This window comes from Macaca mulatta, chromosome 3 (genome assembly GCF_049350105.2).
Source record: "Macaca mulatta isolate MMU2019108-1 chromosome 3, T2T-MMU8v2.0, whole genome shotgun sequence".
Lineage (NCBI taxonomy): Eukaryota > Metazoa > Chordata > Mammalia > Primates > Cercopithecidae > Macaca > Macaca mulatta.
This window is the reverse complement of record NC_133408.1, coordinates 179,976,906-180,003,317: the sequence shown is the minus strand read 5'-3', so window position 1 is coordinate 180,003,317 and position 26,412 is coordinate 179,976,906. Positions and strand designations below refer to the sequence as shown.

The following is a 26,412-nucleotide window of genomic DNA, read 5'->3' as shown; positions in this document are numbered from 1 at the left end:
TTTCTGGCCACTTTCCCTCAATGGCTTTGGAAACTCTGTGGGGACCACATGGGAGCTTTCCCCTCCAAGGACTGGGTTTGTGGGTTCATGGGTTTTTCCTCTTCTGTGTGAACTGCTAGAGTGCCTCACCTGTCACATACGCTACAGTGTAGACGTGTGGTTAGTCTTTACTACTTTTTGAAGGAATCATGGGGCGTAAACTATATGCAGATTATAGGAATTTTAGTCTTTTTACGTAATCTAACTTGTCACAGGTCTGATTCATATTCCTCTCTTACATTCTTCCTATTTCGGTACTTTTTTAAAGGCTAACTTTGTGTGCCTGGTGTTTTGAGTCACTTTCTTTTTTGTGCTAGCCTGTCCTTATTTTCTTTATATCAAAGGATCAGAGTTTTCTTTAGAGCCCATGGTGACTGGGTGAACACAGTCCCTTCTGTTTGGTTCAGGGACATTTTCCCTCATACCTGCTTTTCCAACCATCCAAATGCCAAGTAGTTAGCGCTGGACTCTACTGCCTTAATTTTTCTCTTCTTATCTTTGGCTTTGTGGGCATCCAGCCTGTAGTAGGAGAGGTCATACCCCAATCTGAACTTGATTTCTCAGTTTTCTCATTCTTTATCCCTTAAGCAATTGATTATTCTCCAAAGCTCCAAAGTCTCACGCTGCTCTCACTCAGGATCACCTGTTGGTGCCACCCATCTCTTCAGGAGTGTTACCACCTCAGCCCCAGGGGAACTGCTACTTGATTTACCATGGTATTACATCCTGATAAGCCCATCATAAAGTTGAAAAATCCTAAATCGAACCATTGTAAATTGGAGACTGTCTGTCCGGTGCTTATCTCTTGCGGGTCTGCAGTGTGTTTTGTTTTGCAGCCCTACCCCTCACCCCAGGGCAGCTGCTGATTCAGTCACCACCTCAGACCTTCTGAGAAGACAGAACAAAGAAAGACCCTGATACAAGCTTCTTCTGACTTCAAGTAATGTTAGGATATGAGTCACTTTTCTTCTCTTTCCTTTCCTTCCTCTCCACTGCATCAATGATTTTTTAGTTTCGTTTGCCACCATCACGTGTCGGGCTTTCATTGGCCACTATCACAGTTTCTACCATATCAGTGTAACACTTTTGATACTTAATATTTTCTTTAAAACTGCTTTAAATGGATTTTCGTTTTAAAAATTTACTTGCCTTAAACAGAGGTATCTGCTAAATCGTGTTAGTGATGCTCACGCTACATTTTAATAGGTATAAGAAAATATATATTTATTGAAATAAAAAATATTATCTAAAACGTGCGCCTGTAAGATTGTCAGAAGGGTAATGATGATTGATAGGCTAGTAGACACAGAGAAAGGGTACAGGTTTTTTTTAATGGAAGTCAAGGATTGAAGAACTTAAATAAGCAAATGAGAATGGCTATACAAAGCAGGAGGCTCAGCAGAATTTGTCCCACTGCCAGGACAAACTTCCCTGGCCTTCAATTTCCCATAAAGCTGCCCTGTTGGCAGTGATAGTGCTGATTGCATCTGGATCCCATCAGGTCCAGCCATTATTGTGGTTACACAGGTCCTGAGGTCCTCTTGATTCCTCCCTGTTTTCCTGGTGACATTGCCTATTCCAGGGATATGAGAAACTGCCCACAGCCTCAGGACGTTCCTCAGTATGAATAGCAAGATTGGGTGAATTGATGATCAACTTCTCAGGAATCTCATCTTCCTAGCAGGCCTCAAGCCTGCTTGAAGTCTGTTCCTCCAGATATGCATAACGCTACACTTTGGGCCAAAGTTTGCCTTAGTGTTGAAACGTGTGTTCAAATTTAGGAAATTCCTGGAAACAATTTCAAGAAGAAAAGGCAACTGCTAAGTCGTGTAGATTGTGGTCTTTGGTGTAGTTGGAAATTATCTTTAGGTGTATTAGATCCCATCTACTCATCCATTCAAGGACCTGGCTTCAACAGTTGTATCCCTACCTCATCATTTTTTTTGTTAGCATGCTAATTGTATGCATATATCCTTTATTTTAATTTTTAATTTTTATTTTTTTTTCGAGATGGAGTCTTGCTCTGTTGCCCAGGCTGGAGTGCAGTGGCATGAACTCGGCTCACCGCAATCTCTGCCTCCCGGGTTCAAGCGATTCTCCTGCCTCAACCTCCGGAGTAGTTGGGATTACAGGTGTGTGCCACCACGCCTGGCTAATTTTTTTTTGTATTTTTAGTAGAGACAGGGTTTCATCATGTTGGCCAGGCCAGTCTTAAACTCCCGACCTCAAGTGATACGCCCACCTTGGCCTCCCCACGTGTGGGATTACAGGCATGAGTCACCAAGCCTGGCCTGTATCTTTTATTAAAAAAACAAAAACAAAAACCCTTTTCTTCACATCCCTTTTCAGCTGCAGCCCTGTTTCTTTGCTACCTTTATAGCAAAATTAATCAAGTTGTTCCTACTTGCTGTTTCCAGTTTTTTGGTTTTTTTCCTCTCCTAGGAAATGAGAGCGGTCCCATTTTCTCTTTTACTCAATCCAATCAGGCTTTCATTGTTACCACTCTATTGAAACAGTTCTTTTCAAAGTTATCAGTGAGCATCACCTAACTTGGCGTCTGGGGAACCCCTGTGCTGATTTTCCTTCTGCTTTGCTACCCCTCCTTCTCAGTTCTTAGTGCAATTCCTTCTCGTCTCCCTGATCTTTTACTGCTGGGTACCCCACGGTAACTCAGTAGTTTTTCCAGCACTCATCTGTTTTCTTTCGTAGCTCTCTCCCCTGAACTCTAGTCTTGAATATAAATTGTCAACTTCAGGTCTCCACTTGGATGAATAGTAGGTTGGCCAACTTTGAGTGTATGCAGAATCAAACCCCACAACTCCCTCCCTTCTTGATCATCACTGCTGCTCCTATAGTCCTCTTCATTTCACTTAACGGTAGTCCTTCATGTTGTTCAGGGCAGAATCTTTGGAGTCATCCTTGATTCTTCTCTCATAATCTGCACTAAATTCTTTGGCCAAATCCTGTTCGCTTACTTTCAGAATGTCACTACTACTGGTTGCCTTCATCACTATCCTTTTGTAAGATGGGCTTATTGAAGTAGCCTCCTACTGGTCCCCCTCCATCTGCCCTCCAGAAACCGGAGTGGTGCTTTTAACATGTAAGTCAATACTTAAATGAACTTTAGTGGAACACTTGTCCTCTTAAGGAAAAAGTCTCTGAAAATTCCCTGCTCATTGCCACAATTTCTTCCTTCCTTTTTAAATAGTTCCTGAAGTACTTCTTTCTCTGGGGAACGTCTCTTAAGATAGCTAAGATATTTTAATCCCTTTTGCCGAAAAGACTATTGCCCTTTTTCCACCTGCTTCAACATTTCAATTGCTATTATTATTTTTTGAGACAGAGTCTTGCGCTGTGGCCCAGGCTGGAGTACAGTGGTGTGACCTCGGTTCACTGCAACATCTGCCTTCTTGGTTCAAGGAGTTCTCCTGTCTTGGCCTCTCAAGTAGCTGGGATTACAGGTGCGCACCACCACACCTGACTAATTTTTATATATATATATATATATTTTTGGTAGAGACAGAGTTTCGTCCTGTTGGCCAGGCTGGTCTGGAACTCCTGACCTCAAGTGATCCACCCACCTCGGCCTCCCAAAGTGCTGGGATTACAGACGTGAGCCACCACCCCCGTCTCAATTATTTATTTATTTGTTTGTTGATTGATTAATTAGAGTCTTACTCTGTTGACCAGGCTGGAGTGTTGTTGCATAATCACAGCTCACTGCAGCCTTGACCTCCCAGGCTCAAGCAATCCTCACACTTCAGCCTCCCAAGTGGCTGGGACTACAGGCGTGCACCAACAAGCCCAGCTAATTTTTAAATATTTTTGTAGAGTCAGAGTCTCAGTATGTTGCCCAGGCTGGTCTTGAACTCCTGGGCTCAGGTGACCCTCCCACCTCGGCCTCCCAAGGCCAGGTTTACAGGCATGGGCCACTGTGCCTGGCCTCAGTGTTTTACGTAATGGTCCAGTCTCTTAAGGGATTCATGGTAGCTGAGCCTACCCTAGTTCAGCCTAAAGCTGAGGCTACCCTCAGCGGTGGGACAAAAGAATTCACCAATTTTATTCATGTCTTTAGAACTGTCACACAGTGAGTTGCTAGAAATAATTATTTTTCCCTCTGGAGAATTCCTAAGATCTAAAGATGGTTCTTTTCCTCCTATACAGATCGATTGTGGATTTCCTTATCAAGTTGAACAATTTTGTTCTTGATCTTTGTTCAGTAATTATTAAATATTACCCAAGTATTATTTACTTAACCTGTACCTATTTACCTATAACTATTTATTATACCATTTTGCGTATATTCTTGTTCAGTGTTTATCCCTGAGAGGATGCTGGGCTAAGAGAATAGAGAAGATGGTGAGTATGAAGATGAGCATATCTCTACAATAAATGTGAAAGTTAAGGGTGTGTGCATGAGAGGTTTGGGAGACTAGGCTTGTACATATGCAGCAGGCTCTGTAGGACCCCCACCCGGATCCCCTGGCTTTCTCTATTTCCATCTCTGTCTCTGTCTCTGTCTGGGGAATACTTCTTGCTGAAAGCACCTGATACTTGGCCTGAGGGCGTTCTCTGGCTGCAGCAGCTCAGCAGCTTGTACTTGAAGCGGGTCTGAAATGCTAGGGCATTATGCCTCTGGGATAGCCCTCATCCGTTATCTATTGGGAGATAGTAAATAAATACCTAACTTCCTCTCCCTTTGGGTGGGACCTTTCTGAAGCCCCTTATACTTAGTCTTCCAAATGTCCCCAAGGCTACCTCCCTTTCTGTGACTTACTTTTCCATTCACTTACCCGTGCTTCCAGGGATTACTTCCCATGTGAATGCCTGCAATCCTATCTCAGGTTCTGCTTAAGGGGGACTCCAACCTTAAACCAGTAGGTAAATTGTTAATGAAAAGAAAGATCATAAGCAAGAGATACGGGATTTGAAAATAGAGTTTGGATTTCATTGATAACAGGTTTTTCACATGATGATAGTGTTTGTGTCTTAACGCCTGTATAATTATATGATTTCATTTACCTATATCTGTGTGCAAAATGTATTACGAACATGGCTGTCAAAGTCATTGAATAGATATCTGGTCCTGCTACCTTCAAGGTTATTTGTGATATGATTTTAATTTGAAGCTGTTTGTTGTTGTTTTATTTCTCCCTTCCTTTAGAATCCCTTCTTTTTCAAAACACTAGAAACCTTCCATTATGGTAAGTAACCTTTTGCATGAGAACTGTTGCAATGAGGTGTTAACATTTTGCAGATTAATTGGCATATAAGAAAACTAGCAATCACTTTACCATCTTTGGGGAATGATACGGTCTACCTAAATAAGATTTTCCTATAACTGAAAGTTCTACTTGTGAAATGTAGCTGTCCTCAGAAAAGTTACTTAGGAGATTAAACTGCTTTAAATAGTGTAGTATTCTATTAAGAGCATGTCTGTCAAAATCCTTCTAAAAAGAGTTGACATATAATTTCGTTGACTAAGTATCATGGACCTCAGTTATCTTCTGTGCCGTGTGGGCTGCTGGACTGTTTGGGCGCTAAATTGCCCCATACCAGTTGCCATTTATTGATAGTGTTTTATCTCCTTCCTTGCGATTCTTTTTTCCTGTTGCCTGTTAGTTCTGCTTTGAGCAACTCCCACTGTCTCCTTCTAATTTTGTTTTCTTAACTAGAGCAAAATAAGATTTCCACGTGGGATTAGGCAACAGGTCTTCTTAAATTGCCACTCCGTATTCTGATACACTGGTGACAAAAGGATGACCCTAGCCAGGAATGGAGTCAAGCTGTGCAAAAGGGATTTGGCAAATATCACTTAAATAAACCTGACAGGCAAGGTTGGAATTTTTGAAATCAGAGTGCATGTGGTGCTAGATTATATCTTTGAATTCTTACCCTAGGATAGAAGCTATGCCTGGTGGGTAAGGGTAGCCCTGGCTTCCGGGTAATTTTATTTAGAAGAAAATCATATGGCTGGCTTAGAGATATGTTATATCTTGCTTCTTATGTAGGTCTTGTATTTTGATCTACATAAGAAGATTTGACTCAGTCATTAGACTTCAGCCTAGAAAGTGCCCTACAAATACTTGTTAATTATGTTGTAATAAGGGTAATTGGAGACAATTTGTATCTTTTGAGGTTAAAAAGATAGTTTTAGAAAGTTTTAGTGTTTTATCAGTTATTGACTTCTTTGGTTCATATGCATTCATTAACATGCTTTGTTAGTATTCAGTAAATGCTTGGTAATGCTGTCACCATTTTAGTCCCCTGTGTTGATAAAGGGGTGGTTTTACTATACACTTGGTTTATTGGTACTTTGTACCAATTGTAAAATTGCAAAACATTAAAAATGTTTTAATTTTCTAAATTTAAATCATAAAATTGTAACAATTATAATTATAAAAACAAATTTATAATAAACTCTTCACAGCTGGGAATTCTGAAAATTAGCTTCTAAGGCAATTTTCCAAGGTGGAAAATAATAACCCATGAAGTGTTTTGTGGGGGAAAAATAAGAGAGAGAGAGAAAGACCTGAGGTTGGGTACAGTATTTATCACTTATGCTTGATCCCCATCATGGAAATTCAAAGTGCTCATTAACTTGTTGAATTCACTGAGAAGTATTGCTGGTAAATAAAGGTGATTCGATCTCAGCCCAGTGTCTCCCTTAAGTTTCTCTTATGAACTGTGGAATCTTTTTTGTGAATAACTTTGACTCCTGCAGGACACTGTTTTTTGTCTTTTTTTTTAATTTTAAGAGACAGAGTCTTACTTTGTCTCACAGGCTGGAGTGCAGCAGTGTAGTCATAGCTCACTGCAGCCTCAAACTCCCGGGCTCAAGCAATCTTCCCACCTTAGCATCCATCCTGAGTAGCTGGGGCTACAGGTACATGCCACCTAGACCTGGCTAATTTTTAAAAACTTTTTTTTTTTTTTTTTGGTAGAGACGGGGGTCTCATTATGCCCAGGCTGGTCTTGAACTTCCGGCTTCAAGAAGTCCTCTCGCCTTAGCTTCCCAAAGTGCTGGGATTTTTAGACGTGAGCTACTGTGCCTGTCCAGGGCACTTAAAAAAAATGCTTTTTAAGAGAATGCTATAGAGCCAGTCCTTGCTTTGCAGGGTTCTGGTGTGCACTGATTTCAGTTACCATTAGATAACAACACTAGTTACCCAGGATTCAAATTTCAGTCACCATGGTCTGTTACCTATGAATGCATAAAGTACAGACTCTTCTGCCAGCTCTTCAGTATGCAGATCAGAAATCACTGCAAAAATAACAGGCACGCGTCTGTTCTTCAGTTTACACACAGACAGGAGAGCGTGTTATGCTGCCTCCTTGTCTCTCAGTATAAAGTTACATGACCTATTAGCAAAATAGATAATCGAAAGTGGGAAGTGGCCAGTAAAGATGAAACAGCAACAAAGAAACAAAAAGTGATAACCCTGGAAGTAAAATCCCATTGAGCATAAGTGGAGTAATAAAATAAGTAACTGACAATGGGAACGCTGCCACTGCCACCATTTGTGGAACTCTAGACAGCCAGAGGCACTTAGTGAAGGCATGCTAAATGGCATAATGTTTTAAATTATAGTGTACTAAAGAAGTATTAGTTTTTACTATTTTTTCATTTCTCTACATATTATACCAACAGTAAGAGAGTTCTTAATGCTTTGACAAACATTTTTAAAGATCCCCGGAACAATTGTAATTTCTCCCATTGATTATTAAAATCACTTGGTGTGATTTCAGCTTGCATGGTTACTTTTATGGTCCTGCTCTACCGTGCAAAGCAAGGACCACCTATATTTTTCTTACATTTGCCAGTCATTGATCATGTGACCTTTCATGGAAATTAAGAATTACAAAATGGCCAGGACTTTGGGAGGCCGAGGCGGGCGGATCACAAGGACAGGAGATCAAGACCTTCCTGGCCAACATGGTGAAACCCTGTATCTACTAAAAATATAAAAATTAGCTGAGTGTGGTGGCACGTGCCTATAATCCCAGCAATTCGGGAAGCTGAGGCATGAGAATCGCTTGAACCCAGGAGGCAGAGGTTGAAGTGAGCCGAGCCTGGTGACAGAGTAAGACCCCGTCTCAAAAAAAAAAAAAGGAATTACAAAATGGACTTTGGGGAACCTATAATGACAAATTATCTTTTGAATGGATCCAACATATGAATATGTTAAAAATCCTTCTTACACTTTATATACTTTACATATTGCCCTGACTTTTATGCTTTGAAATAGAATGGTCCAGAGCTTGCTGTTGACCTTTCCTGGCAACTCAGTGCCACCTATTTTGCTATTGATGGATACTTCTGATTTGTAATTGTATTGGAATTCTTTTTTTTTTTTTTTTTTTTGAGACAAGAGTCTCACTCTGTTGCCCAGGCTGGAGTGCAGTAGGATGATCTCAGCTCATATTGTCAGCTGCGCCTCCCAGGTTCAAGTGGTTCTCGTGCCTCAGCCTCCCAAGTAGCTGGTATTAAAAGTGTGCGCCACCACAGCCAGCTAACTTTTGTATTTTTAGTAGAGTTGGGGTTTTACCTTGTTGCCCAGGCTGGTTTTGAACTCTTGGCCTCAAGTAGTCTGTCCTCCTTGGCCTCCCAGAGTGCTAGGATTACAGGTGTGGGCCACCACTTCTGGCCATGTATTAAAATTCATTGAGATCTCTGGGTCATATATAAATTTCCACATAGGATATTTGTTACCAGTTATGACAAGATTTTTGTGGTTCAGACCCCTACTCTAACTCATCGTTCATCAAGAATGAAAAAACTTGCTTAGGATATTAAGTTCTCCTTAGAATGCTACCTTAGTTTCTGTTCTAGCAGAGAAGCTTTTAATATGAATGCTTTCTCTTGGCTTGACTTGGCTTGGTTTGTGATGTGTTTATTCCCCTTAGATACAGGCCCTGAAGACTATTTACGAGATGAGAAAGGTTAGTAGGAAAACTAGATCTACTTGATTTGCCTTAGTTGACTCTTGTCCATTGTAGTTGATTCATCACTAAGTGTCCTAGATATATAAGTTTTTGCTGTTATCTTTTATTCCAGGGTGTGATCTCTTATTCCTGTATATATTCAATCTTCTATAGGTTTCATTAGGCCCTAGAAAATATAGTTTTCCCTTCTATACTTGCAATGGGAAATAAAACTGTCAGCTGGATTGGAGAGTTTTAGATGATTATTCATCTTTAAATATCATATTTATTTTGTTTATAATTCATTTGTCTTCTTTTACTAGAAGAATATCAGATTCCTAATGTCAGATTAAGATAGGGACATTTAGGAACTACATGAAAGGAAAAGTAAATGGACATAATATATACATTTGTGATGAATAATAATACATTTGAATAATATATGCATTTGTTTCTGTACAAGAGGATTATACTTGCCTGACTGTGTCCTTTTTCATTGAAAAAATGTATGGACATTTCAGAATAAATTCTTGAAAGAAAAAATAATTAGTTCTATACTGTCCCCCTCACATTCGTTTTCTATCCCTTTGTATTTGCAAAATTTGTATTTAAATGGGCTCCAAGATGGTAGCTCAAACGAATGTCTCCCTGATGTTCTTGGCATTCCTGCTTTGTGTCAATCAGTAAATATTTTGTGAGAATCCACTGTGTAATCAGCTTTAGGTAGATCTGTGGGCAGTGGGAAATTCTGAATTAAATATTACCCATGTCTTTAAGGAGCTTAAAATCCAACGAAGCTTTCATAGGAAGACACTGTAAATTTGGTGTCTTACTAGCCATTATGCTAGAGTTTTAGATCAGTACTTCCTCAGTGCCGTTTCTCTGCTGAGATTGCTGCAAAAGAATCACCTGGGGAACTTGTTAAGAACAGAGATTATTGTGGCCTGGCACGGTGGCTTATGCCTGTAATCCCAGCAGTTTGGGAGGCCGAGGCGAGTGGATCACCTGAGGTCAGGAGTTCGAAACCAGCCTGGCCAACATGGTGAAACCGCATCTGTGCTAAAAATACAAAAAATTAGCTGGGCCTGGTGGCTCATGCCTGTAATCCTAGCTGCTTGGGAGGCTGAGGCAGGAAAATTGCTTGAACCTGGGAGGTGGAGGTTGCAGTGAGCTGAGATTGTGCCATTGCACTCCAGCCTGGGCAACAAGAGTGAAACTCCATCTCAAAAAAAAACAAAGCAGAGATTATTGGGCCACACTCATTAACTTTCCCTGTAGATGAAAGGTGGGGCTCAGGAATGTGTTTTCCTTTTTAAAAATAAACAATATACACTGCTGATTTCAAAAGGTATAGAGAAGGTTCTATGGTGAAAAGCAATTCTCTTCTCCATTCTATATCTATTCAGTTTTCTTTCCCAGAGGCAACTGCTGTTACCAATTTCTTGCATGTCCTTCCAGACATACACCTTGCATTTACAAACATAGGGATGGGGGGATCACATACAAACTGTTATGCCCCTGGCTTTTGTTGCTTTACAGCAAGCGTATCTTGGAGATCTTTCCATATTCCTACTTACAGAGCTGCATCATTCATTTGAAAGGCTGCCTTGTAGCAGCTTATAAAAGCTCTATAGGGGATTCTAACACACAGCCAGGTTTCGGAGCCACAGATAGACTGAGTGTTAAAGGGATTTAGAAAGTTTTCAGTGTGTTAATTCCTTATGTCTTGCGCTTCATGAGGAACTGGACTCAGTAACATTTCATTGTACTTCTTGGTACTAACAAGCTTTTGTATAATGTTTCTTATAGAATTCATCAGTCAAAAATATGTGAAGGTAGTAGGGTGTATTTATTTCTTTATTGTTGAGACCCTGTGTGGTGGTCAAAGCAGCTAGAAACAGGAAGGTTTTCCCATTTTCCATCTCTGGGCTCAAGGTGCTTAGTGCTGTTTCACCTTTCCTTAGTGTTAAGGGAGGTGGGAATGGATAGAGAAGATAGAAAGCAGGTAGTAAATTACACCATAAAACTTGCTCTGCCAAAGGAATTATTTTTCTCTATGCGTCTTTCACTCTGATACCGTATTTAAGAGATGCATGTAAATATTCACATCTGTTGTAGAACTTCACATACATACTGTTATGTATTTACACACTTTAGATATATATTATGGATAGCATACTTGTTGCCTTTGTTAACTTGAAAACATTGCCAAGGAAACCTTTATGAAATTGATACTGTTTATCATCATGGCAAGTTTTATCTTCCCTAAGACGAGTTACAAAGTTCTTATCAAATTCTCATATCATATTCATTTTGGGATGACATTTATTTGCTGTATCCAAGTTTATAAATAAAAGAATAGTCTTTATCTCCACGAAAATAGCAGATATACTGGGAACTGTTTGTATCCTAATTTCCTTAGTCTGTGTAGACATTCCTCATACCCAGCTAGCTAGGCAGAAAGTAGGCTGAGGAATAAGAGAGTTCTGTTCACCACAGGACAGTGAAAAGTAAATATATTTAGCTCCTTGAATATTTCAGAAATGTAAAGCACCTCCTCCTTCTTTAGAACATTCTAATAAAAATTATTACCTTCATGAAATAATGAGTTGTGCTTATTTGTAAGGATGCATTCACCATTTGCATTTGTCGGTTACTCTGTGTCCAAGATGTCAGACAGTAAAGAGCAAAATAACAAGAATTTATGTACTCGAAGCAAATAATGTATCACCATACAAATCATATTGCTGTGTATATTTCACATATTCATTGTGGGACAAATTTAATTAGAAGCTTGTCAACAGGATTTTTAGCTTTTTGAGGGGTATGTTTTGTACCACTGAGTGCACATCTTGGCTCTTCAACCCCTTATTTCCTCTCATGTTCTTTGATCAATTCCTTTTTATACTCTCTTTCTCCCTTCACCCTTATTAACATACATTCTTTTAGTCAGCTGGTTGGAAATAACTCTGGAAGCCCTGGGACAGTTGGAAGCATGAGCCCTGCTGTTGGAAGTAGGAAAAGTGAACCATAAGTGAACCTTAAGAGATTATTGTGAACCAAAGGAATTTCGTTCAGAGTATGCATTTAGTTCAGACCCCTTAAGCATATAGTGTGCCACTAAACGGCTTTAATGTGTCAATTATATAATCTTCACAAAAGTGGAAACATGCCATGAAGAAAACATGCTCAGTTTATAAAGAAAGCATTTAATTTTGTGGGAACAGTTTTATGTCAGCAAGAAAATAATAGAAGTTGGGTTTTTCTGAGCCACACATTTAATCATAACATTACCAGTTTGATTTTTCACTGGAAATAATTCATACAAATTATAAATTTTTACATTAGCTGATATCTGGTAATGAAGTGATATATCTCAGGGTTAAAACATTGTATGAAACTATTAACAATTTAAAAGTGAAAATGCCAGTTGGCATTCTAGTATTTTTAGTAAGAATGTCAACTTATTAAGCTGATTAGTAAGCCTTATTTTTACTGGCTAGCAAAATAAGAATTTTGGACAACAAAACCATTGTTCTGTAGTTTCATTCTAAGCCTTTTATGTATATTAATTTTCGTAAAAACCCTTTGAGGGAGTTGCTGTTACTATTTCCCGTCTTTACAGATGAGGAGACCAAAAAAAAAAAAAAAAAAAACCCAGATAAAGTTACCCGAAGTCACACAGCTTACTAAGTGGGTTAGCTAGGATTCTAACACAGGCAGACTGACTCTAGAGAGATTGATTTTTCTCAAGTCCACCATCTGAAATTAATTAAAAATGGAAAACACACTCCCTGTTTTTTTCTTGAAGCATAGCCATTTGAGTGCCTGGTATGTGCTCTAAAGAGACATTCTTGAAGAAAAAAAATATAAAGCCCAATCACAAAAGCCTAGTTCCTGTTGGGGTTCAAACCTCATAGCTAATAAGCTGTTGATTAGGGCATCGTTGGCTGACTGGAACCTGGTAGAGCCATGATAATAATAATAATAGCTGCTGTTTATGACTTAGTATGTTTACTGTGCCATTGCTTACTGTAGGCTTAGTCCCATGCTTTACATACTGACATACATTGTCCTGCTTAATCCCAGGGGAATGCCTGCTCCTCAGGCAGGTGAAGAAACTTGCTCCAAGTCAAAACAAGTAGAGCTGGAAATCAAATCAAGTCTTTCTAATTCTGCAATCTATGCATCCCATTGAAGCCAGTTGATACTTGTTTATCTGGTATCATGGAAGTAGTAGACTGAAGAGACCTTGCCTCTCCTATAGCTGTTTCCCTAGACCTAAACTGACCCCAGAATCAAGATAGGAAAGGAAACATGAAGAGCAAGCTGTCAGCTATCCTCTGTATTCCCGAAGTTTATTCACCTCAAAGGCCACTCCCCATCCTCCTTTGTTAATAGGACTTTAGGGGTACACAATGACTCAGTCCTCTCATTATGTCACATGTCAAAATGAAGAAATTGAGTAGTTAGGTGCTTTGGATGAAAAGGTAAATTTCTGATACACAGGTGAAAACTTGAAGCAAAATTTCAGATGTATGAATTTCATTACCACAGCCTTCTACTGTCTAAGGAAAGATGAAAGTTGTACTTTACATGTTGAAAGATCTTTCCCTTTTTATCAACTGTTGCCTTTAGTTCCTGTAGAAAATTCTTTAAAAAATTCAAACAATAGAATTTTAAAAAACTTTGCCACAATGTATTGGTTTTCAAGTAAGGTTGCAGCACAGTTAATAGTCAACAAAAATTTACTGTGATCATCTGGTACTTGGTATTGCGAGAGAAATCTTAAGGAGCTCAGTTCAGGGAACAGCAGGGTATAAAAATTGCTCAATATTAAACAGTGTTAGGCCATAAATCAGTGGAAATGTGTTTGTTTATTTTTTCCCTACTCTCTTCTTTTGATAGGAAATGTGTATCAGTAAAATGTCAAAGGACTTTCTGTGGTGTGATTAAGTGAAATATCATCAAGGAGGAGGAATTTGGGGCTTTGAAGACTAGGTAGTGTAAGATTGTTCAGTGAAGAATGGGGAGAGTATCTGAAGCAAGAGGAATATCTAATGAAGTCCACTGACAGTAAGATCTGAAAGAATTTGGCCACCCACTCTTCTAACACCAAGAGTAGAGAATATAAATGAGAGTATTATCCGAGAGGAAAAAAGAGGATGTTTGGCTGATCCTAGGGAATTTCGGTTAGTCATTAATTCAATTCAGTTCTCATCAAGTGTCAAAAAAAAAAAAAAAATGCCAGCTTAGCAACAATTTCAGAAGATTAAGACAATGGAAAGTGCTAAAGTTGTCACTGCCCCACTCACCAAATGGCAGTGAGGCTGTTGTATAGATGGAAGCTATTCAGCAAAGGTCAGATTGTCACCCTGTAGGAAAACACCTCCCTTGTGCCCTCACACACAAAGTGGTCTAATAAACTGAACATTTTGCTGTTAGGAAAAAGTGTGACAGTCTGTATATGAAGGAAAGTTTTACAAGAGAAATAAATGGAGTGAAAGAGACTGAAGAAGGTTATGTGTCAGGTTTGAAAGTGATTCTTAGAAAATTTGCTTTCAGAGTTGTGCATTTTGTGTGTCCTACTGCATTTGCTTTTAACATATCTGTTATAGCTATCATGATTCTAGCAATTTTTTAGTAGGGAGGCAGTGAGTGAAGGATGGAGTGGGTGATCAAGAGAATGGGGAGAAGTTATGCCTCCCTCTGAGAGAGAAACGGAAGTGTAGGCAGTAGTTCCTTTTGGTTCCTTTCAAAGACCTGAGATAATTCTTGGTTTAGGAACGTTAACTTTTTGTGTTTAATTTTATTTTTTAAAATTATATTTTGTATGGTTAATTTAAATGGACTGTTTTTCAGATTTACTGGTTTACCAGATTTACTGTTTTTATTGATATACCAAATTTACTATTGTGTTGAAATTCAAAATAAATGTAGCTATAAATGTTTTACCAGTTGATTAGAACTGACCCAAACCTGAAGCCTTCACTGACATTTAATAAAACATTATATAGGGTGAGGTGGGATGATGAGTAGACACTAGAGAGAGGAACTCATACATCATTGAAGATTAATAGTCATGTTTAGCCTGAGGTGTTCTTAACCAATTGAAATGTCCCTTTCTCCCCTTTTTTCCCTAACCCTCGTGGGAGTCATTCTGATTTATGTATCTTAGATGTTCATGGGGAGTTTATGATATACTGATTTAGATTTTTCAGGACACATCTAACATTTTTTTCTCTAATTCTTTTGGTGTCACAACACTTCTTAGGAGTGAGGAATGTGGCCATGGTCAAGGTGAGACGAGACAAACCAGGAGTTTCTATAGAAAAAGTACCAACTTGGCATCTTTTAACATTGAGTTTCTGTTTTGGTGGGAGTATGTAGCACCTATTTCTTTTGACACTTAATGAACCTTGCATTTAAAATCAGGGAAGTTTGGTTTTGAACTTGTTTTATTGAATGCAGAGATAGCTCTCATGCATCTTTTCACTTATCTGCAGTGATCTTTTTGTTGCCCCACTTTAGCCACACACTGTTTCCACACTTGAATCTTACCACTGTTATAGATGATGCTACCTCAGAAATGCCAGATTCTGAACATTCTACTCTTTGGGCATAATCTCTCCTCCTTATAGGTCAGTTACTCAAGCATGCCGTGGACTTAGTGCTGGGAGCCATTGAGACCCCTCAGATCATCTCACCATTTTCTCACTACCTTCTGTCTTCACATCTTTTTTGACCGCTTACATTTCACGGGTATCTTTTAATTTCCTTGTAAATATCAGGAACTCCTTTTCTGGTCTTTACCTACAAAAACCCCGACTCTGGATGAATCCAGTTTCCTACTCTGGGTCTGCACCACATGGGTGAACATTGTTGAAAAAAAAAATCACATAAATACATAGAAATGGTTTTGTATTAGGCTGTTTTTGCATCATTATACCTGAGGCTGAGTCATTTATAAAAAAGAAGTTTAATTGATTCTTGGTTCTATAGGCTGTACAGGAAGCATGTTGCTGGCATCTGCTCCTGGTGAGGCCTCAGGAAGCTTTCAATCATGGCAGAAGGCAAAGGGGGAGTAGGTGCACCCATGGTGAGAACAGGTGCGAGAATGGGAGGGAGGTGCCATACATTTTTAAACCAGATCTCATGAGAACTCACTGACTATCCCTAGGACAGCACAAGACATTCCTGAGGGAATCTGCCCCCATGACCCAAACAGTTCCCACCAGGCTCCACCCCCAACATTGTGGATTACATTTCAGCATGCGGGGTGTGTGTGTTGGCGGGGGGGTGGGGACAGACATCCAAACTGTATCAGGTTTGGAATTCATTGTCTGTCTGGAATCTCAGGTGGATTTGGACTCTCAACACTAGCTAGCAATGTTATTGTGTTTCTTAGTCTTTCGTTCTACAGATCAACCCTTTTATACTTCCCTCTCTACCTTTTTCCATACTCCGCTGAGTGTCTCACACTAAACTTAGCTGAGAAAAATAGAAGCCCTTAGACTGTAGTATGAAGACTAGTTTATCTTCTTTTTCGTTTGTCCTGTGTGCTTTTGGTGTCAGATCTAAAAAACCATATTCTGATCCAAGCACTTGAAGACTTACTCTTTTTTTTTTTTTAATTTTTATGTATTTTTTGAGACGGAGTCTTGCTCTGTTGCCCAGGCTGGAGTGCAGTGGCGTGATCTCGGCTCACTGCAAGCTCCGCCTCCCGGGTTCACGCCATTCTCCTGCCTCAGCCTCCCGAGTAGCTGGGACTACAGGCGCCCACAACCGCGCCCGGCTAATTTTTTGTATTTTTAGTAGAGACGGGGTTTCACCGAGGTCTCGATCTCCTGACCTTGTGATCCGCCCGCCTCGGCCTCCCAAAGTGCTGGGATTACAGTCGTGAGCCACCGCACCCGGCCGAGTTTCTTATAAGAAACTATGGACCAAGGGAATTGTATGTAAAGATATATAAAATTTTGTATAACATTTATGTATTGAATTGGAAATTTATAGTCTTTCAGTTAAAAAATGAATTTCTAAACAATTAACATATTTACCTTTTGCTTTCTATGGGAAAAGTGATGTAAATTCAAATTGGACAAATAAACTTGTGTTCTACTCAAAAGCAAAATGTAATAGCTTGATTTAGTTATGTGGATTCAGTATTCAAGCAGCAATGTCATGTTATTTGTTAACATCTTTTGGTTTTGACCTTTTGGGATTGCGGCAAGCTCTACGCAGACTCTCAAAGACTTGACAGTAGCAAGTGTCCTAGAGTTCTCTCAGGTGCGAGTGGGCTTGTTTTTGCATATCCAGAGGCCTCTGATATATTGCTCTTGATATTTTGTTGTGGTTATTAGATTAATACATTTCAAGATTTTTGCCTAATTTTTTACATGGTTGTGGATAGAATTTTAATTGTGAAATTTAGTATTTTAATTGTGTATTAATTGTGTATTGTGTGTTTTTATTTAGTATTTTAATTGTGGAATAAGAATAGAGGAAGTGTGTCTAAAACATACATCTAGAGTTTAATCAATAATTATAAAATATATACCCATGTAATAATCATCTAGAACCTCAGGACACCACTTGCCATCCTTTCTAGATGACAGTCCTGAGAGGAAACCACTGTCCTTTCAAGATCCATCTCTTCCATGTTTTTTAAGATAGCTTTATTATCCCTAAACAGTATACTTCAGCTTTCCCTAGTTCTGAGTTTTCTGCATACATAGAAATATGTACTCTTTTATGTCTTTTTAAAATTTAACTCAATGTTGATTAACTTGTAGAATTCATTCATTTATTGTGTTTTTTTATTTTTATTACCATATAGAGTTCTGTTATGAGAATATACTGTATCCATTTTATTATTTATAGACTTCACAAATAATGATTCTATAAGCAGCTCTGTATAGGTAGGTATCCTGGTGCACATGTGCCTGAGTTACTTTCAGTTGTGTTTACCTAAAAAAGGATTTGCTTGGTCATGGAATAATCATAGAGCGTATGATTCTTCAGCTTTAGTGCAAAATTGTTTTCCAACATGGCTGTATCAAACTCTCAGTTTAAAGTTCCTATTGCCCCACATCATCTTCAACACATGGTATCATCAGGCTTTTTAGTTTTAGCGGGTCTTTTGGGTATGTCGTGGTATTTATTGTGCTTTTAGTTTATATTTCCCCCAGTTATAAGGTTGTACACCTTTTTATGTGTGATTCGGCCACTTAGAGTTCCTTTTATGATGTGCCTATCCAAGTATTTTGTTCATTTTTCTATTTTTTTTTTTTTTGTATTGATTTGTAGGAGTTCAGTATATTCTGGGTATAATTCCTTTGGTGGCCACCTGTATTGTAATGTCTTCTGCTACTCTGGCTTATCATTTCAGTCTTTATAGTTTAATGAATTGGAGTTTATTTTAATATGGCTGAAGTTACCAGTTTTCACCTTTATGGACAGTGCTTTTTGTGTTTTAAGACAATCCTTCCTGTCATAAAGTCATAAAGATATTTTCTATATTATGTTATACAACCTTTGTACTTTGTGTTTTATGTGTGTTTAGGTTTATCATCTACTTTGGAATAAATTTTTATGTTATGAGATAGATGTCTAATTTTATTTTACTTCCTTTAAAGAGATATATAAATATTTCTTTTTATATATAAATATATATCATTTATGGATATATAAAATATCAAGCATATTTTGTACAAATATCTTTTATATAAATATGTGTATGTTTCTTTTTATTTTAACAAAGATATATATATATATATTTTTTTTTTTTTTTTTTTTTTTTTGACAGAGTGTCACTGTATCGCCCAGGCTAGAGTGCAGTGGTGTGATCTCGGTTCACTGCAACCTCCGCCTCCTGGGTTCAAGCGATTCTCCTGCCTCAGCCTCCCAAGTAGCTGGGATTACAGACATGCGGCAACATGTCTGGCTAATTTTTGTGTTTTTAGAAGAGGTAGGGTTTCGCCATGTTGGCCAGGCTGGTCTCAAACGCCTGACCTCAAGTGATCTGCCCACCTTGGCCTCCAAGAGTGCTGGGATTACAGACATAAGCTACCCCGCCAGGCCAATATATCTTTTTTAAAATAAAAAGATACATGTATATAAGATGTTGATATAAAAGCTATATAAAAAGTGTCCAGGACCTTATATTGAAAAGTTTGTTCTTGCTGTATGCTCTTCCGTGCCCTCCTGTTACACACGAGTGCACACATATACATGGATCTGGTTTTGGGCACTGGCATCTGTTTCATATTGCCTTGATTCCTAGAGCTTTAGAATAAGTCTTGATACTTCATAGAGTTTTAGGGTGGTGGGTTTGTTTTGTTTTTGTTTTTGTTTTCTGTGAATGCTTTGCATATTCTTGGCCCTGTACATTTCCATATTAATTTTAGAACCAGTTTGTCAGGTTCTACTGATCTGGATTGGAATTAAATTGAATCTATAAATCACTTTGAGGAGAATTAATATCTTTACATGATTGCACCTCAAACCCATGGTCGTGATGTATATCTCCCTTTATTTAGATTTTCTTTAAAGTCTCTCAGTAATATTTTATACTTTACCCTAAAGAAGCCTTGCATAGTTTTTGTTAAATTTATTCCAGTGTACTTGACCTTTTTTTTTTTTGAGATGGAGTCTTGCTCTGTCTCCCAGGCTGGAGTGCAGTGGCGCCATCTCCGCTCACTGCAAGCTCCGCCTCCCAGGTTCACGTCATTCTGCCTCAGCCTCCCGAGTAGCTGGGACTACAGGCGCCCGCCACCACGCCGGGCTAATTTTTTGTATTTTTAGTAGGGATGGGGTTTCACCGTGTTAGTCAGGATGGTCTCGATCTCCTGACCTCATGATCTGCCCATCTTGGCCTCCCAATGTACTTGACATTTTTATGCAGTTGTACATGGTATGTTATTTCACTTTTTAGCTTTATATCGTTGGTATATGGAACTAGGTTTTTCTATATACTAATCTTTAGCAATCTTTTTCTCGATTCTTATGATTTGTCTATAGATTCTTTTGCATTTTCTGCTTGCGTAACCATAGCATTTGCAGATGACAGCTTTTTTTCTAATCCCTATACCTTTTAATTCTTTTCCTTATTTTACTGTACCAGTTCAATCCTCTAGCACAGTGTTCACCGGAAGTAGTAATAGGAGGTGTTCTTGGTTTTTTTTTTTTTTTTTTTTGAGATGAAGTCTCACTCTGTCGCCTACTGCAACCTCTGCCGCCCAGGTTCAAGCAATTCTCCTGCCTCAGCCTCCCAAGTAGCTGGGATTACAGGTGCCTGCCATCGTGCCCGGCTGATTTTTGTAGTTTTAGTAGAGATGGGGTTTCACCATGTTGGCCAGGCTGATCTTGAACTCCTGATCTCATGATGCACCCGCCTTGGCCTCCCAAAGTGCTCGGATTACAGGCATGAGCCAACACACCCAGCCGCTGTGTTCTTAATCTCAGAACGACTGCTTCATGTTATTTGCATAGGATATTTTAGAAGTATCCTTTTCCAGATTATGGAAGTATCCTCTAAGCTAGCTAAGAGGTTTTATTGTTTACTTTTTAATCCTACGTAAATGTTGAATTTTATCAAATACTTGTCCTGAATCTTTTTAAGTGGTCATATGATTTTTTTTTCCTTTAATCTAATAATGTGGTAAGTTTCACTGATTAAGATTTTTAGTGTTAAAAACCATCTTGTATTCCTGTGATAGACCCAACTTGGTATTTGCATCTTTACTCATAAATGAGGGTGACCTATAATTCTTTCCAAGTTTTGGTACCAAGAACTTATGCTGTCAGGAAATGAGTTAGGAAGCAAATCCTTTTTTGCTGCTCTCTGGAGTAAATTTGATATAATATTAGATTTATTTGTTCCTTGAATATTTGATAGAACTTGCATTTTTTAAGGTTTTTTGTCTATTCTTTTTGTAACTTCTTGAGGTAGATACGTAGCTTATTAATTTCAGCCTCTTTTTTTCTAACAGATGCATTTAGAGCTATATGTTTCTGTTTACAAGTTCTTCATCCCACAAGTTGTGTCATATTGTATTATCGTGGTTCACATTTTAATATATCTTTTGACTCATTTTATTGACATTTTATAACAGGTGACATTTACATAATGGTTGAGGATTTTATGACTTATTTTGTTGTTTCTGATGTCTCTACTGCTGCTAGGAGAGAATTACTTTGAGTATAATATATTCTCCCTCATGCTCACTTAGCAAGTTTGTAGAGAACAGAATAAAATTTATCTTTATATGTGTTTCTCTGCTCTACAAAAATGTGTTGGTGAGGCGGTTGTACATTTCTCAGCTAAATTCCATCCACTGTATTATAGTTAAGTGAATATTTTCAACTTACTTACATATTGATTTTGTTTTTCTTTGTCTTAGCTGTGTTGGAGTAGAAGAACATCATGCTGTTGACATTGACCTGTATCACTGTCCCAACTGTGCAGTTTTACACGGTTCCTCCTTGAGTAAGTACTAGATGCTTAAATAAAAATTGACATTTCAGAAAAATCGAGATTTCAAATTTACATGTACATGTTGATACTTTAATGATACTCTGACGAGTTATATTATATCCATCAAGAACTGTAGGGACAGATTTTGCTCAAGGTATTTAGGTTGTTGTTTTTGTCTCATTAAGTCAAAAGATTAAGGGGGAGAATGTACTGTCAGTCTTAATTGCCAGTGCAGAGTCCCCAAACTCAACTACATAGTTTGGTATCTTTCAATTTGAGAAGTGTGGTAAAGTAAAATTTTTCTGTTTCTGGAATCTGATTTCGCTTGTTTTGCTCTCTTCACAAATAGAAGATCTTCAGTAGTATTTTGGGAGAGTATGCAGAATAAGACTTCAATACACTCATATGCCTTATATTTTAAGGAGAAAATGAGAGCGTTGATAAGCTAAAATATTACTTATATTTTCTGAATTTGGTTGCTATATTGAGTATGGCCTGGAGTCCTGCCCAGCCATCCTCTCTGCCTGAAACCCCTTTCTGAGATCTGAGGAAGTAGAGATACAAGGACACACCAGACCGTGTTTCTGACCACACTCTTGTTTCTAAGAAGGGAGAGCAAAGCCAGGGAACCCTCAGGCATCTTTTGGAGTGGACCAACATCACACTTAAAATGATATGTATTTTCAGCTTTTTACAGATGCTTCAGAATCTTTTACAGATGCTTCAGAAGAATACATTGAAATATTGCTATTGTGCAAATATGAGAGAAAAAGGCTTGGATTATGTTATAATTTTTTTTTTTTTTTTTTAATTCGAGACAGGGTCTTGCTCTGTCACCTATGCTGGAGTGCAGTGGTGCTATCATAGCTCACTGTAGCCTTGACCCCCTGGGCTTAAGTGATCCTCCTGCCTCAACCTCTGGAGTAGCTGGGACCACAGGCATGCTTCACCACGCGCAGTTAATTTTTTGATATTTTGTAAAGACAAGGTCTCACTTTGTTGCCCAGGCTGGTCTCGAACTCTGCCTCAGACTCTCAAAAGTGCTGTGATGACAGGCATGAACCACCACACCTGGCCTTTAATAACTATTTTGACATTTTAGGCTGCAGACTAGCACTTTTATATTCACAGAATTAAAGGGAAAACTATAGGCTTTGTCGTTTTAAAACCTTTGCCTGAACATACCTTGATATACACACTTGGTGGGTTGGTTTTAGGTAACTTACATGACCTCTTTATTTTACATGCAGCTTTTTCCCTAGTAGTTTTTTCCAATAGAGTAGACATTTATATAGAGTTATATTTTTTCAAAAGAGACTTACTGGCAACTGACTGCTCATTTGTTTTGTTAGAAATATTAGTAATGTTTCTAATGTCTTTGTAAGATACTTTAAAAATTTAAGCTAATTGAATACATTAAAGTATTTCCTTTTAAAATAGAGGCTATTCCTTTTGTTAAGTATACAGCATAAAACTTGAGGTTAGCAAATTGGTAGAACTGTTACATGTGTAATTGACTAGTTTATTGTCATAAATGTTTTTAAATGATCTTTCTCTGGCTAGCACTGAGTATGTGATATATAACTTGAAATAATTGTTGACTGGGAGTAACTCTTGGAGAAAGTAAATAAATAATATGGTGTTGTTATCTCAAGGGAGACTTAACTAAAATTTATAGCAGTTTTAGTTTAGAATTTAAGTATATAGTCCCAAAATGAAATAATTTGAATTTAACTTCTGTGAAATATTAAGTTACTATGAGGCAGAATAATGTGATACACTGCATTATTTATTTTTCCTATATGATTTAATTTTGTAAAAAACGTGTTATACTCACTAAATTGATTACACAATCCATAATGGATCGCGACTTCACTGTGAATAATTATGCTTCAGAGAGAAGTTTGCCTATGCTTCTCATCCCTGAAGAACGTAAGACCAGGCATTGGCTATCTTCTGGGCAGACGTCCAACTCTGAGTACTTGCAGGGAAAATGCCCAAAATCCAGTCATCTGTTTTATCTTGATTTAAGGCTCACCTTCCCTCCTCCTCCACTTCTACTCGCAACTTGGTTAATCCCTTTTGATCCCTTTCCCTCTGCTATTAAGCCTTTTTTTTTTTTAATTCATTTTTTTATTTTTTGAGACGGAGTCTTGCTCTGTCGCCCAGGCTGGAGTGCAGTAGCGCAGTCTTGGCTCACTGCAACCTCTGCCTCACAGGTTCAAGCAATTCTTCTGCCTCAGCCTCCCGAGTAGCTGGGATTACAGGTGTGTGCCACCATGCCTGGCTAATTTTTGTATTTTTAGTAGAGATGGAGTTTCACCGTGTTGGCCAGGCTGGTCTCGCCTCGGGCTCTCAAAGTGCTGAGATTACAGGCGTGAGCCACTGCGCCAGGCCTATTAAGCCTGTCTTACTTGCTACCTGGGTTTCCTGTTGGTTTCAGAGATCCCCAGGAGTCCTTATTATTGATACCATTTAGCCAGTATAATAACTACTTAATATGGTGAATTTAGACTTGACCCTCTTAATGGGAATTAAGAACTCTATTTGAGGGCAGGTATCAAAAAACAGCCAAATAACTTAAATATATATTCTCTATCTTCTTTAGGCACATGCAATCCAAACACAAAATTTTCTCCTTTCCCTTTAACCATTACTAAAATATTCCTTCACTAGCCTCCTTCCTTTAAGAAATTCAGTCAGCTGTTATACAGTGGCTGATTTTATGATTAGCATGTTGGCCCAATAGGACAATTGTATCCTTCTGTTAACCTCCTCCAAGTCAGCACATTTAAAAGGAAATGATAGTGATTGGCAGCTTATTATATGGTAGGCACTATAGTGGGTAAGTAAGTACTTGACCTATGTTGTCTTCTTCGATATTTATAACAACCCCGTGTGAGAAATGAGAAAAATGATCTAGCTAGCCCTTTTATGTAGCTATTTGGCAGAGTTGGAGTTTGAATCCCTAGCCATCTAATTCCAAAGCTGATGCACTTCACTGATTAATCTCTTCTGCAAAAATGAAAATTAACTACTGGGGTTGCTGAGGTAGGAGGATTGCTTGAGCCCAGGAGCTCGAGGCTGCAGTGAACTGTGATTGCGCCACTGTACTCCAGCCTGGGTGACAGAGGGAGACCCTGTCTTAAAAAAGAAAGAAAATTTTAAAATGCAGTATCATACTTTACCTATCAAATGGACTGCTTTAAAAAAAAAAAAAGTACTTTTGCCCATTGTTTACCCAGGGGTATGAAATACGGTTCTTGTATAGTACTGGTAAGGAAAGTAAGTTACTAGTACCAGTTTTTTGGAAGCAGTTTTGTGATATGTAGCAATTATCTTTAAAATGTTGATCTTTCTTCTAGCATTTCTTAGAATTTATTCTGAGGAATTAATCAGGGAAACATATACAAACATGAATCTCAACTTTGAAGAAAGATTCAGAATGAACTAAATACTTAAGAATCAAAAAAATGATTATAATATGGTATATCTACATCTTAAAATTGTAGTCTGTTTTAAATATTTAATAAGGAGAAAATGCTTGTGATATAATAAGAAAGATAAGCAGGATAAACATTGTGATCCCAGTTGAAGATAAAATGGAGTTATGGGCTGGGCTTGGTGGCTCACACCCGTAGTCCCAGCACTTTGGGAGGCCAAGGTGGGTGGATCACAAGGTCAGGAGATTGAGACCATCCTGGCCAACATGGTGAAACCCCATCTCTACTAAAATACAAAAAAAAAACACTAAAAGCCGAGTGTGGTGGTGCACGCCTGTAGTCCCAGCTACTCGGGAGGCTGAGGCACGGGAATTGCTTGAACCTGGGAGGCAGAGGTTTCTATGAGCCGAGATCGTGCCATTGTCCTCCAGCCTGGCAACAGGGTAAGACTCCATCTCAAAAAAAAGAAATGGAGTTGTGTATCTATATATAGCTGAAAAAAATCTGGAATTAAATACACTCAAATTTTAGGAGTGATTTTAAATGAGAAAAAATAACATGCAAAGGATGCCTCAATGGAATTTCCTAGGAAGTTTGCTTTGTGATTCTAAATTTTTCTTGTGAGTTTTTTGGTTTTTTTGGGTTTTTTTAGTGGAACTTGACCTCTTCCATATTGAAGATTTGGCTGCCATAAGTTACTTGGGAATCTTGTTTTAGACTCTTAGATAGGAATAAGCCTGATTTCCACCTTTATTAATTATTGTGACTTCTTATTCACGTGAGGACCCAATGTTTTTGTATTACTATGATCTTTGTAAGGCAGGAAAGGTTTAAAATAACTTGGAATCATAAAGTTGTTTTCCCCAAAACATTATTGTTACGAAAATGTTCAAACATATAGGAAAAATTGGATGAATTTTACAGCAAGCACCTATAAGCCTTATCATCTAGATTCTACTGTTATTAACATTTTCATTATATGCTTTACCACATGTCTATCCATGTAACTGTTCTGTCTACCCATCTTACTTTTTTGGATGCATTTCTAAATAAATTGCAGACGTCAGTACATTTTCCAGACTCATAGAGGTTTTAGGCTTAAGAGTAATTTTCAAGCTTAAAAAAAAAATTAAAACTGAAATTGTACATTGATAGAACGCACAAGAGCTGTAGGTAGTGCCAGTCTGCTGGAAAGAGGAATGAGGTCCAGAGATTAACCCTTGGCTTTTTCTCCATCGCCCCTTTGTGAAGGGTTCTTCCACACAGTTTGAAAATTAGCAGTTTAATCCACCGCTTAATTCCTACATTGAGGAATCTGGATCCAGCGGTGTTAAGTGACCTGCCCAAGGTTGCAGAGAAAGCTATTGGCTGAACTAGGAATCAAATCCAAGTCTTCTGATTTCAATTGCTGTGACTACTCAAGGTCATAGCCTTCCAGAGCTGTAGAATTACAGGGTCTTAGCATTGGAATGAATGAAGTTATTTATTTTGTCATCCTACCCGTCTTTCTTTAATTATGACTCAGTCACC

At 38.3% G+C, this 26,412-nt stretch overlaps 1 protein-coding gene across 1 annotated transcript in view; it reads left to right on the top strand.

Moving 5' to 3' along the window:
- The window catches only part of KDM7A (lysine demethylase 7A), an 88,747-nt gene that overhangs the window by 15,594 nt on the left and 46,741 nt on the right, over nt 1-26,412 (top strand). The window contains exon 2 of the mRNA XM_015135046.3: nt 21,366-21,451. Coding sequence (XP_014990532.1) covers nt 21,366-21,451 — 86 coding nt within the window. The remainder of the gene's footprint in view (nt 1-21,365; nt 21,452-26,412) is intronic.